We start from the raw sequence: 13606 nt of genomic DNA, 5'->3' as shown, positions 1-13606 counted from the left end.
TTATGGTAGCATGCTTAAAGGAGGATGGGGTGGATCCAGTAGAGAGGGAGAGATTGAAGATATAACTGAGCGTAGGGATAAGAGTGGATGAGAGAGACTGGGTAAAATGTGAAAGGATAGGTTCGAGGGGACATGTGGTTGGGCAAAAGGAATGGAGAAGAACATAATCTTCATCTTTAGTGACCAGAGGGAACATATGTAATGCAGTGGAGGAAGGAGAGTTCAGTGTATGTGAAGCGGCAGAATCTGAGGAAGGAGGAAAGCAGGAGGGAGACTGTGCAGATATTTCATGTCTGATCATTTAAATCAGTGATGAAAGGGTAATGATGACAGAGCGAAGAAAAGGATGGAAGGTACCGAAGAGGAGTTTAAGGTTATGAGACAAGGAGATAAGAGAGGTGAACATTAAAGCTTTACTGAAGGCAAGTGTCAACTGGACACTCTGACTAATGAAACTCTATGGAGCATTTTAAGCAAATTTTAAGCAAATATAATTAGCTTTAATCCAGACTTAGGTATTTTTTATTTTTATTTATTATGATTGTTTTTTTTTTTTCAGAAATGTATATTAAATTACTAAGTCCTTTCCTCATTGGTGGGGTTTTATAGGACATTAAGCCGTCCCTTTAAGTGAACCAAGGACCTCTAACAAGCACAGACTGCCGCAGGTCAAGTTTTGTCTGCAGATGGGCTAATGGATACTTTAGGATCAGCTAATTATTGGGTCCCCTAACGGCTGTCCTTAATTGCATGTTTCATCTAATCTTTCTAATAGGAAAATTCTGGTTAATTATAACAAATGGGGAGAGGGAAAGACGCGGCATTAATGATTTCATTGCTTTTCTGAGGGCTGGAAGTTTGGAGGTCAGATAAACGGCTTGGCGTTAGAGATACCGGTAGTTAACAAATATAATATTTTTGCAGAGGAGGATAAATAAATTATTTGTATAAAAAATGTGTAGCAGGGTATTTGCTAGTATTTTAACTATTAACCCTTGGTAATCATTTTTGGTCCATTTACACGCATTTGTATGCTTTTCATGTCTGCAAAGTGCCCCTGCCAAGGAGTGCCAGTCCCTCTATATGACACACACCCCTGTGCCGCTCTTTCCTCACTGGTCTCCTTCTTTCCTCCCGTCTTCCTCTTTCTTCTCTTAATACCACTCTTTTATAGGACTCTAGAACCCTGTGATACCCTCATACCCAGCAAACATTCTGACCTCCTGATGATTGGAACGGGGCAGAAGAAATTCTTAATTTCCAATCATTTTACTTTGTTGCATTTAATTTTGTATTTTTGCCCTAATATTTACCTTTGGTGGTCCTCATAGAATCAATTTGTCCCAAAAAAAAAATTACAAAAAAATGCAGGAACCCCCCCCCATATATTTTAATGCCCCCCCCATCTACAGCCCTTTTTGTAAATTGGTGTTTTTTGTGTATAACATCTCGATTTCCGCTCTCTGACTTGAAATCGTGCCTTTGGGGTCTCGCATTAAAACTGCTTCCCCCGCTGAACTTCTTCTAACCCCTTTCTATGTAAGGTGTATAACGCCGCCATCATTTCCACTACCTCTGCAAATACTAAATTATTATGACATCTGTTGCTATAGGGATACAACATCCTTTTTTGTGTCTCAATAGAACATTTCTGTAGAACATAAATATTAAATTGTAGCACAAAAGAAAGTTAATAATTCCGAGCCGCGTTCCGCCGGATTCATGAGATCTTTATGAGAAGCCGTGTCAGCATTCATATTTTATAGAATGTTCTCGTCGATAAGGGAGAGAGCTGCTTAACTCTTTATTATTATAATAAGCGCAAGAAAGTCCCAAAAGGATTGGGTGATTCTCCAGTGGGAGTAGGGGAGTTGAGTTTTAGCTCCACCCATTGACTTCCTGTTTGCACCCAGTGTCTTCCTGTTTCACTCCCACTCGTGGCCAACCATCCTCTCCTATCTGCCAAAGGGCAATGAAGGCCAGCTAGAATTACCATCTATATGGTACTGTATACAGCGCCGGGGGTATATTACTGTATACAGTGCTGGGGGGGTTATATTACTATATACAGCGCTGAGGGGTTATATTACTGTATACAGCGCTGGGGGTTATATTACTGTATACAGCACTGGGGGTTATATTACTGTATACAGCACTGGGGTTATATTACTGTATACAGTGCTGGGGGGGTTATATTACTATATACAGCGCTGGGGGTTATATTACTGTATACAGCGCTGGGGGTTATATTACTGTATACAGCATTGGGGGTTATATTACTGTATACAGCCCTGGGGGTTATATTACTGTATACAGCGCTGGGGGTTATATTACTGTATACAGCGCTGGGGGTTATATTACTGTATACAGCGCTGGGGGTTATATCACTGTATACAGCGCTGGGGGGTTATATTACTGTATACAGCATTGGGGGTTATATTACTGTATACAGCCCTGGGGGTTATATTACTGTATACAGCGCTGGGGGTTATATTACTGTATACAGCATTGGGGGTTATATTACTATATACAGCATTCGGGGTTATATTACTGTATACAGCCCTGGGGGTTATATTACTATATACAGCATTCGGGGTTATATTACTATATACAGCATTGGGGGTAATGCTCAGCAAGACAAATCTATTTTCGGACCTTTCCTGAATCGTTACAAATGTTTCTTTTTTTCTTTTATAAATGCGTCTGTTTGCAGGGAGGATGGACGGATCTGATTAGTCCGTACATTAAAAAGATAACGGTGAAGATCGGCGTTCCGGTGAGCTGGGCGCCTCTGCGCATACACATGGGGCGAGCCGGTATGCGGAGAGCTTTATCTGCTTAATAACGGTAATCGGAGAGCTATACTCGGGGAGTTTGGCCGCTGTAAACGCGCTCGGTACAGAGCCAGCTATTTAGGCAGCATTAGCCCAAGGTAGCGAAATGATCACTTACGGATTTTTGTTCATTGTTAGAACGCATTTTCGGGCTGCAGGCTGCAATTTTCGCTTGCGGGGAAGGTATTCAATCGCAATTACTCCAGATGTAATTGCCACGCACGATAATTATGGACATGCTGAATTAAATGCTCGTCGAAGCTAAGGCTTCATTGCCGAGGCAAAACTGAAAACGACCATTGAATTGCTGAACGGACATATGCGTTGCCGGGCTTTTTAGCGGTCGTTTCGGGGACAGACATTTTGACAAAAAAGTTCAGTGCGTTTTTTTTCTTTGTTTGTTTGTTTTTTTGAAAATCGCAGAGATTTTTGATAGAAAATGATATCATTTGTGGATCTGTCAGCAGTATACCATACGTTATCATAATTATGATGTAACACTTTTTATATATCATGTGCTGTGTTGAACATGCCTGCCAAGTGTCCCCGTTTAGTTGAGACAGTCCCTCACTAACGTACCTGGGAAATCTGAGGGTGAAGGGGCAGTTTCTCAGGGTCATGCCACGGAGAACCTCTGGGTTGCCCACTTACAACAGCAGACCACCCACCGATGTTAGCGGACCACTAAACGACAGCAGGACTGCCCACTGACATCAGCAGGACCCCCCACTGACATCAGCAGGACCCCCCACTGACATCAGCAGGTCCGCCCACTGACATCAGCAGGTCCGCCCACTGATATCAGCAGGACCGCCCACTGACATCAGCAGGACCGCCCACTGACATCAGCAGGACCGCCCACTAACCGCCGACCTTCATTCTAAAAAGGGATTCCTCCGGGGAGACACCTCTGACGTGATGTCAGAGGTGTCTGTATGATGTAACATAACCCCTGCAGCGCGTTTCGCCTTTTTTTTTTTTTTTTTTTACGAGATGCTTGCTCTCCGTTTTTATTCCGCTCGGTTTATATTTTCCACCCATAAATAATTTGAATATTCAGGTTTTTTTTCAAAATGTATTTTCCTAGTGTTAAAAACTATAAGTACCGGGAGCGTATCAGCTCCCGCACGGCTTTGACTTTCTCGCTTAGCGGTACGAAATCGTTTAACTATGAAATCTGCGCCCGTAGACGTTTTCTATAGCACAGTGCATTTTTTTTTCATCGTGTTTCCAATTAATAACTACTGCATCAATTAAAACAATCACATTTCTGGAATGTGAGCGGCAGTTAAATGCAGACACAAAAGCCAATTTACATTTAAATACCACAGTCGGCGGCACGCCTGGATCCCCCGAGAAATTAAAATGGAATTTAAAATGCACTATTAACCATGGAAAAAAAAGTAACTGAAACAGCATTTTAATACACGTTAAATCTAATTTATCTCAGATTGTTGTATGTTGACGTGACCTAGTTTAATGTCGTCTTAGAATCTTATGATCCAGATACAATGTATATTTTGAGCATCTGAATTAAGGAATATATAAGAAGTACGTCGCTGGGGGTTTAATGTTGTTTAATATTTATAATTCAGAAAAAAATAAATTCTGAAGAATTGGATCATTTTTACCGCTTTCTTTAATACCCCCTTCCCCCAACGTTTTAGGTGTCCAATTGAGCGCGACAAAAGATGTTGAGGGGTGGGGACTCCTGCTGGGAATGGGTGGGGCCAGTGTCTTAGCCAATGAGCCACCTCGTGGCGCTCTGCTTCAGAACGTCATGAAGAGGCCACGTGGGAGATGCAATGGAAGCCATGGGATGCCCCAAATGGTCCATGATCTCCATCGCATGAACAAGTGGAGCAGGCCAGCTGCCAAAAAATTGGTACTGTCCTAAGAAAATCTGGACTGTTGGAAGGTATAGAATTAATTAACACGGAGTGCTAATGTATGTGGTTTCCCTTTAATTGGCTCTTATTTGGAGTGTAAGTTTAAGCCACAAAGTTTTTATTTATTTATTTTACTTGCGATTCTATCTGGAGCAGTGAACAGTAAAGTAAGAGATGGGGGGGGGTCACAATTAAGGGGGGGTAATTGCTGCTGTGTTTACCTGATATGAAACTTAGATGTTACCAAGTCTATGGGGACAATAGTCACGCAAACAATGGCCAACAGCTGTAACCCAAACAACTTTACAAGCTCAAAAGAGCCAGGGATTGTCCCTTTTAGAGTCTTTCCAACATTGATGTCATAGATATTGAACCAAACCCTCTCCCCAGATTGGGAGTTGGGAAAACATCAGATTCTGTAAAATATTATATATTTCATATCAGAAAATGGAATACCAGAGCTGTGATTGTTAATTTGACAGGTCCAAGGAAATGTTTTTATTTATTTATTCAAATTATGTATCTATCACTTGTCATATTAGACCAAAAAAAAGCGATAGTCCTCAAGAGGAATGGCAGTTTTAAGAAAGATAGAGAAAGAAAGAAAATGTGAAAGAAAGAAAGAAAGAAAGAAAAAGAAAGAAAGAAAGAAAGAAAGAATAAACAAACAAAATAAAAAATAAATCAAGAAAGAAAGAAAAAGAAACAAGGAAGAAAGGAAGTAGGAAGAGGGAAATAAAATATAAAAAGAAAAAGTAGGCAGGAAACTTCCGTCACTGGGGCTTTTGTGGTGGGGGGGGGGCTGATGGCTAGCCTCCTGGCTGCTGACAATGGGCCCTGACATTAGAAGGGGTTCTGTTTTTGGGGTAGTGCTTACAGGGGCCCCCTTTCTCCTGATTTTCCCTTGTTTCATGTTTTACGACATTTCCCACACCGAGACTTAGAACTGTAAATGCCAGCTGGGCATCCTGGTGTAAGAAGAAGGCTGGTTATCTGCGTTGTGAAGAAACGCGTATTAATGGGTTACGTGCCAGACGTTGGTACTTTCCTGCCCCCCACTGTCTATTGTGATGTCAGGATATATGTGTACCCCCTACTGCTGTGTATACAATTACCAAATACACAGCCAGTAGCGTTGTGTCCTAGCCATCGTCTATTTCAATGGGCAGAAGGAAGCAACGTCTGGCGGGTGTCCCCAGTCGGGGTGCAGGTCATTCCTGCCACAGTAAGAAAAAAAAATAAGAAGAAAAGGAAAAAAAAGAGAAATGCAAGGAAAAATACAGATTCCCACTAAATAAATGTCATTATCTGCCAGTAGAGTGATTACTTACTGTGATAATAATAGATCACATTATAACATGAAGCCATATCTTATCAACATTCATCAGCAGTAAGTGACACTTTCACTTATATAAAAGGTGTCTCGTAATATGTAATAACAGAACGGGTATTTATGTGAGTAATAATGATAGCATCGTTCCTAAGAGTTCTAGAATGTATATAAACGTATCACGGGCTAGAGCACTTTATAAATTTACCGTTTTCTGTAAAATTCTTACAAGATAATAGGCTGCACTCTGTCATTTAACAAATTGCAAGTAAATGTCTTCCTGACAAGTATAGTTCAATATCCACGCATGCATAAGTAATATCGCTTGTAAAACGATGAGCCGAGCACCGTGTCAGTCCTAGACAACATTTTCTGTGATACCTACACGAGGGAACAAGAGTTCACAGTCGGCACGGATTTGCTACAGTTAGAGTAGTAAAGATGTGGAGTTCACTATTTATACTGTGAAGGAAGAGCAGATACCTAGACATTCCACGGGAAAGGATGGCCATGATATGATCGTACGCCCAATGTAAGTTGAGTCATAGGGCTTACTCACAAGCCTGGTAGTTTGGATCAGACTCACCTGGCCCCATCTAGTCGCCCGTTTCTCCTGCTGTAAGGACTCAAACCTTCATCAGTCCTTGGTCTCGTCTTAGATTTAGGAGCCGTATGCCTATCCCTGTTTCAACTTCTTGACCTCATTTTGCTTTTGCTGTATATGAGGACAACCTCACTGAGTTTTATCTAAAAGGTTTGTTTGACCCAACGCAATGTGGAGTTAAAGCAATAAGGGTTCTCGACCATAGAACGATGCATTGTAGAAGTAGCCAACCTTTGTTCATACCTCTCGCCATTTTGAACGGCCAAAGACGGACACTTCTTTTAAGGGGGGTTATTAGAACAATGGGGGTAGGACCGAATTGAACCTTGAAACCTTCCAAACCACCTCCTCCTCGCCACCGCCTACCAAGCATGTTTTGCGCAGCACCTACGGCCCGTCCATAAGAGTTAAGGCAGTAGATGCTGAGCAGAAGCATCTAGGGAAAACGTGTTGGGTCAAAGTGATTTTTTCTTGAAGATCGTCACCCTGATTGATCTATACATAATGCAGGGCCAGCTAAGCCTTTCTTGCAGAAGAAGCCTACTGGGGTTGGACTTTGGTAATGTAAAGTGAGATGGATTTATTGAAACAATATGGGGTAAGCGAGCTACATTAGATGGAGATTCCATACCTCATTCATTTCATTCATTCTCAGTACCAATAATCAAGGCCAATGCTTTCATCCAACCATACAGTAAGTGTATAAAAAAATATAAAATATATATTTTTTGCATAGTGTTGAATTTTTAATAGCATGCTGTAGAATTTACCGAAACTAATAAAACCAATAATTTTGCAGAATCTTTTCTAGAACGGATGCGATGATGTAATTAAGACAGTGTTTGTTTCTAACTGTGAATATGTCGAAGTGAGTGAATCATTTGACACTCTGGGTATTTCATGCGTGGTGAGAAAGTAATAAAATATTTAAAAGACCTTTTCCTTTTATATAAAAAAAAAAAAGATTAATTTCAATGCTTCGTCTCAAAGCTTTGATGTGACGGAAAGGAATTTCTAAGCAGCTGGTACAAAGCTTCGGAGGAGCGTGAAAATCGAGACTGTTATACAATGCCAGGGAGGGATGACTTCTATCCGGCCATTCCGAGGTCTTACATTCATTCCGTTGTTATTAAAACTTTTTATTTCTGTTCAAACACAATCAGCTGGTTGGCTACTGGAAACGCGGCTATGGAACAGGATGAAACACATTGTATCGCGTACCCTGGAGACATGACAGGACTGCCATTCGCTGCTATTGAATCTGCCAGTCTTTGGACAAAGCTGCTAGTCTGGCAACAGAACATGAGAAATTTCTATGTCTCAGGAAATGAAACCTCTTATATTCCACTAATATACCTCCCAAGTGTCCATGGTTAGGAGAGACAGTCCCTCTTTGGGCCCCAAATCCCAATGTCCCTCTTGACCGGTGGAACAGCAGGCTCTCACGGCATTCCTTTGTGTATACTTTGGCCAATGGCCTCAAGACGCTTGCTTTCTGGCCCGTCACCCCACATTTCATAGTATGTCTAACTCATAATGCTCAGTTGCCCCACTTTTCCTCCCCTGATCACCCTCTTTTCTAGGTGCTCAGAATGTTTGCTGGGTATGTGGGTTCTACAGCTGTAAAAGCCCCAATAATGTGTATTATATACACAACACTGGGGGGTTATTATTACTGTATACAGCGCAGGGGGTTATATTACTGTATACAGCGCTGGGGGGGTTATTACTGTATACAGCGCTGGGGTTTATTACTGTATACAGCACTGGGGGTTATATTACTGTATACAGCGCTGGGGGGTTATATTTCTGTATACAGCGTAGGGGGTTATATTACTGTATACAGTGCTGGGGGTTATATTACTGTATACAGCGCTGGGGGGTTATATTACTGTATACAGCGCTGGGGGTTATATCACTGTATACAGCACTGGGGGTTATATTACTGTATACAGTGCTGGGGGGTTATTACTGTATACAGCACTGGGGGTTATTACTGTATACAGCACTGGGGGGGTTATGTTACTGTATACAGCGCTGGGGTTTATTACTGTATACAGCACTGGGGGTTATTACTGTATACAGCGCTCGGGGTTATTACTGTATACAGCGCTGGGGGTTATTACTGTATATAGAACTGGGGGTTATTACTGTATATAGAACTGGGGGTTATTAATGTATACATTGCTTCGGGTTATTAATGTATACAGCCCTGGGGATTATGATCAAATACAAAGGTATTTTTTTTTACCATCACACATCCTCGTTTAACTTTTATAGAAAATATAGAAAAAATGCTCATTGAGTTTCATATAAAACGGAGAGACAATACTAAAGTTTGTTAGGTAACGGAAAAGCACATATAAACTGTACAAAATGTAATATTTATTTTTTATTGTTAATCCCTATTGTAATGTCTGCCGGTGGAGTGATATATAGCGCTTTGTCGCTGCTTCCCTCTTGGCACAAATGAATGGCTTGATGAATGAAGCTTTCCTTGAACTATGATAATGCCATTCCTATATAATGTATTCTCCTCTAGCGAGTCAAGGCTACTAAACCGTGACGATTATCATAATGACTCTAATATGTCATTGTATATTCTATTTATTACAAATAAGGTCAGATGTTCTGTAGAATTATAATTTGGACGGGTAATGAAGTCAGTGGTTCACCCGCTGTAATTCGCACTTGCCTCCACCATCTCATTAATGGGTTAAATTTCACAATATAATGATATTTATTGCTGTAGTAAATGTTATCTCTGGCATGAGGATAGGAAAATGGGATTAAGGATCAAACGTGCCGTTGCCGGATCAGATGGGATAAAGGGCAACAGGACTGATGTAATACTAAACACTTTCCATTTTATTTAACTCTTTAGTTTTATAAAAGGGCCCAAAAAGCACTGAGAGTTATATGGATAAAGTATAGAAATGGTTAGTATGTAGCCCGAGGTCTCGCGGACTTCATTTGGCGTCTGCTGGCCTTAAAGTTCCAGGGCCATCCAAAATATGATCTTTATTATATATGATAGCCAGGTGGGTCCTTTGAAATTTTTAGCGTAGTCCTCTTTTGGATGGGGGGTTCTGCAGACCATATGTAATGTTCCTTTTTCCACCTCTGCCAGGTCCTAAGCTTGCGGGAGATGGGTTTGACTGAAGGGCAAAGAGCATGTGCATTATAATCACCGCTACCCGGATCCAGGGCTGGCTCACCCAGGAATTCTAAGGGGTCTAACAAGACCCCACAGTGCATGATTGGCCAAGTAAAAAAATGCATATAAAAATACTTACAGAGTACTCTTCGTTGATGAAATTCCCTGAGACACTGGAGTTTCCCTTTAAAATTCAGCAAATTCATACAAAGCCCTTAAAACGAGGCCAGACCCCCCACAAATCGGACATAAAAGAAGCAAAAACGTCCGAAATTCGTGGGTCCACATTCACTCACACTCTCACTCATTCTCTCACATTTTCATTCTCGCTCACTTTCCCTACCTTCTCTGCTGACGACCTCAGCTTCTGCATCTTCTTTATCTTCTATCTTCTCCATTCTCTTCTCTCGCAAACGGAATGGGCAGGGAAACGAAATTAGTTGCCCCAAAACGAATGGGCCAAAAAAATTTAGTCTGAATTGTTTTTGACCCATTTGCACATGTCTAATACCCACTACTACTCCTTCCGGCATTCAGATTATTAGAATTGTTTTGAAAACACATCTTAAAGGTTCGGCTGGAATAAAAAAACTTTCTTGCCGACACAGAAATCACTCCTTTAAGTGCAATTCTAAATGAGAATTATTTTTATAAAATGTAGCACTTAACGTTCTAACATCCTTCTATTGCAGATGTACTGAATTACACTACTCACCCGATCTCCCTCCTACGAGCATCGTCATCACCTTTCACAACGAGGCACGATCCACCCTTCTGAGGACAATCAGGAGGTAAGATGCGCAGACTTGAATTTGCCGGGTGTTACCGCCGAACACGACGAGCCGAGCGTTCGGTTCACCTCTGCTGACGTTCCAGGGTCACCTCCTGAAATACTTCCAATTAAAACACAAACTGTCCACAGGAACGCGCTAGCGTTGCTGAAATGTGGCGACAGGTAGCGACAAGGTCGGGGCAATCAAAGCGGCCTTCTTCTACGGTCGGATTCCCTTTTTGTAATTATTTTATCTTTGAAGTTACATTAAAAACTGTCGGCAAGTTGTCGGGGATCAACTATTTTCTAGGTGAATGAACCTGTCCGTTTGTTTACTGTATACATTTAATGAATCTTGGCGATAAATGATGTGCTCAAAATATAAAATTCAACAAAAAGGGAATCGGTAGAACCCTCTCTTAATCACAGGTGTGTTCTCTTTCTTTGTATCCCTGTTTATTTCTTTGTACGCTGTCCAGAGATGGTAATTCTTCTCCTGCGTGAAAAACGGCTGTCACCCAACAATGACTCTTCCACAACCGCCCTTGAAAAAAAGCCCATTCTCAGCAACTTTAATAACATTATTTGTATTGTTTTTTTATTGTCTTTTTTTCCCCTTTCGGTTTCACTCAGAAACAATTCCTTACGTCCCTTTTTTCTATTACGATCTTTTGAGATGTGACACAGTGTGAGACGGTTAATCATCCCGCGTTCCAATTACCATCGAGCCGTCACCGGTTCCTTTTCATTTTTTTTTTATTTTAGCGTGGACCGGAATTTGTGTTCCCACTGCGCACTGTGTATTTTATTTGTAAAAAGCACACAAAAAAATAACCCATTGAGTGCCGACGGTCTGGACAAGCTTTTGTCCGTAGGATGCCGGGGGCGGTTTTCATAGTTTTGGTCTGGTTAGTTGACAAATATATTGACAGCTTACCAGTGTAGCCCACAGGACCCCAAGGTAGACACACATACAATGGGGTTATGTAAAGTTGACGCCAAGAGCCACCACGTATCTCATATATGGTGGCACTCTAGGGTCCCCTCTACACGACCGGTACAAGCAATGGCAGGGAAAACATTTCTACAGTATATGGGAGGCTGCCGATCAGCTTCTTGAGCCCACCGGCAGCCATCTTCATCCAGGGGAAGTCAAGTTCTTTTAACAACACGCGCAAGACTTTAGGTAAAGAGGAAAGCCACACTTGTAATGGTAAGCGCTGGTCAAGGCTTAACTCAAGGCACCCCCACCAGCTGCCCCTTTAGAACATGGGGCACTGGGTGGCAGGAGGCTATGGAAGACTGTGCCGACATATTAATGGGCCGGTTGGAGATATCAGTGATCCTCCTTAACTAGCCCAATGAGTAGAGGCGCTCCAAGCGATTGATTGTCTCCAATAGTGCGATCGTCTCCTTGTTATCCACCATCGGGTCTGCCGCGACACGCCTCGGCCGACCAGGGAAAATGTCAAATCCTTTCCTCGCTGCATGTTGTGTATTGCGCTCGTAGTCCCCGCGGCCTTCAGACGGTTAATCGCAATCTTATTAGAATGTCTGGTACGCCACTCACCTCGCCGCCGGTAACCTTTCGCATTCTGAAAGAACTCAAGGTTTCTCTGGGACGCAGCCAGCAAACAAGCTCATTAGACGCCTTGTACTGGACATAATGGGATTTATGTCGACGAGATTTGCTTTTTCTTTTTTTACATTAGAGGGAAGTATCGCTCCGACGCTCCGTTGCGTTTAATTTCCTAAGGCCAAAAGAGTATCCAAAAATTTCCAACAACAGAAGAATAACTCAGAGAAAAAAAGGGCAAACGAATCAAAAGGGAACTAATTAAGATCGTACATAATAATACAGACGCTAAGCGGAAATATTGCATGACCACATGAAAGGGGAATTTAAAGCCAATTCAATTTCTCGCCAATGATACTTGATTCTCTTCCTGGAATGAAACATCCCTGCGGACCTCTCTCTCTCTCTCCGGTACATATATTTTTGGGGTAAAAAATTTAAAATTTGCACACCTGGGGCGCCTTACTCCCCCATTGTAAATCCCCCACTCTCCTATACCCCCTTCCAGTATTTCAGGTGTCTAATCGGGATACCTGTGTTGGAGGTGTGACAAGAGAGGGGTGTGGTTGTATCATAAGTAGGTGGAGCCTGAGGCGTGGCCACTGGTCCACCTTACCCTCAGAGCGTTGAGACATTGGAACCAGCATTTCAGGTGTCCTAATCGGGACCCCCTGTGTTGGGGGTGTGGCAAGAGGTGGGGGAAGGTACTAGAATTGGGTGGGGTCAGAGATGTGTCCACCCGCTCATCTTACCCTTAGAGCATCACATGGTGGCCATGTGGGAGATGTAATGGAGGTCTGCGCTGCAACAGATCTCCGCAGCTGGCCCAGGATCCCCGCAGATTCAAAGAAAGATATTTCAAGCAAAGTCACCTGTATTCAAGGATAAATTAGATCTGTGATAACGCAGAAAGAAAAGCACCAGCTGGGAAGCTCAGGTATCATTTAATTAGAGCAGAATATAAGGGTGTCAGATTGTGCCCCCCCGAGGATCTACCCAGAGACTTTAAGATTGGGGTAAATACTAAATACCCTGATGCTTCGGGGCAAACCTACTCTTTGGATATAAAAAAAAAAAAAGAGAAAGGCGTTAGACATTAGTCCTTTACAATGACGGACAGTATAATGTTATTTATATGATAAAAGATGTGAATTAATGAATCCAGAGAAGAAAAGTGACACTTCTTAATTTTCAGTGTTCCCAGGGAGGGATTTTTGGAGATTTATTTTGGGGATTGGTTTGTTATTAAGACAGGATATTAGCATAAGCTGCATCTGTTTGAAAATGTTAATATGACATTTTGAAATCCAATAAATCACAAAGAGATATGTAGGACGGCAAATTATCCGTCAAAATTCCAAGCAGAAAAGGCACTCTCTATATCTCATCTCTTATTTTCCCCCTAAACATCAGTTTCTATTTCAATTTGTTTGACAGCTTCTCC

At 41.9% G+C, this 13606-nt stretch overlaps 1 protein-coding gene across 1 annotated transcript in view; it reads left to right on the top strand.

Annotated features, from left to right (window-relative positions):
* Positions 1-13606, top strand: part of LOC149281673 (polypeptide N-acetylgalactosaminyltransferase 14-like) — a 98657-nt gene that overhangs the window by 42748 nt on the left and 42303 nt on the right. Inside the window, exon 3 of the mRNA XM_089499104.1 lies at positions 10507-10605. Within this exon, the coding sequence (XP_089355230.1) occupies positions 10507-10605 (99 nt within the window). The remainder of the gene's footprint in view (positions 1-10506; positions 10606-13606) is intronic.

Source organism: Sceloporus occidentalis, unplaced genomic scaffold, assembly GCF_023333645.1.
Source record: "Sceloporus occidentalis isolate IW3139 unplaced genomic scaffold, rSceOcc1.0.p SCAF_129, whole genome shotgun sequence".
Taxonomy (NCBI): domain Eukaryota; kingdom Metazoa; phylum Chordata; class Lepidosauria; order Squamata; family Phrynosomatidae; genus Sceloporus; species Sceloporus occidentalis.
This window is presented reverse-complemented; position numbering and strand designations above follow the sequence as displayed.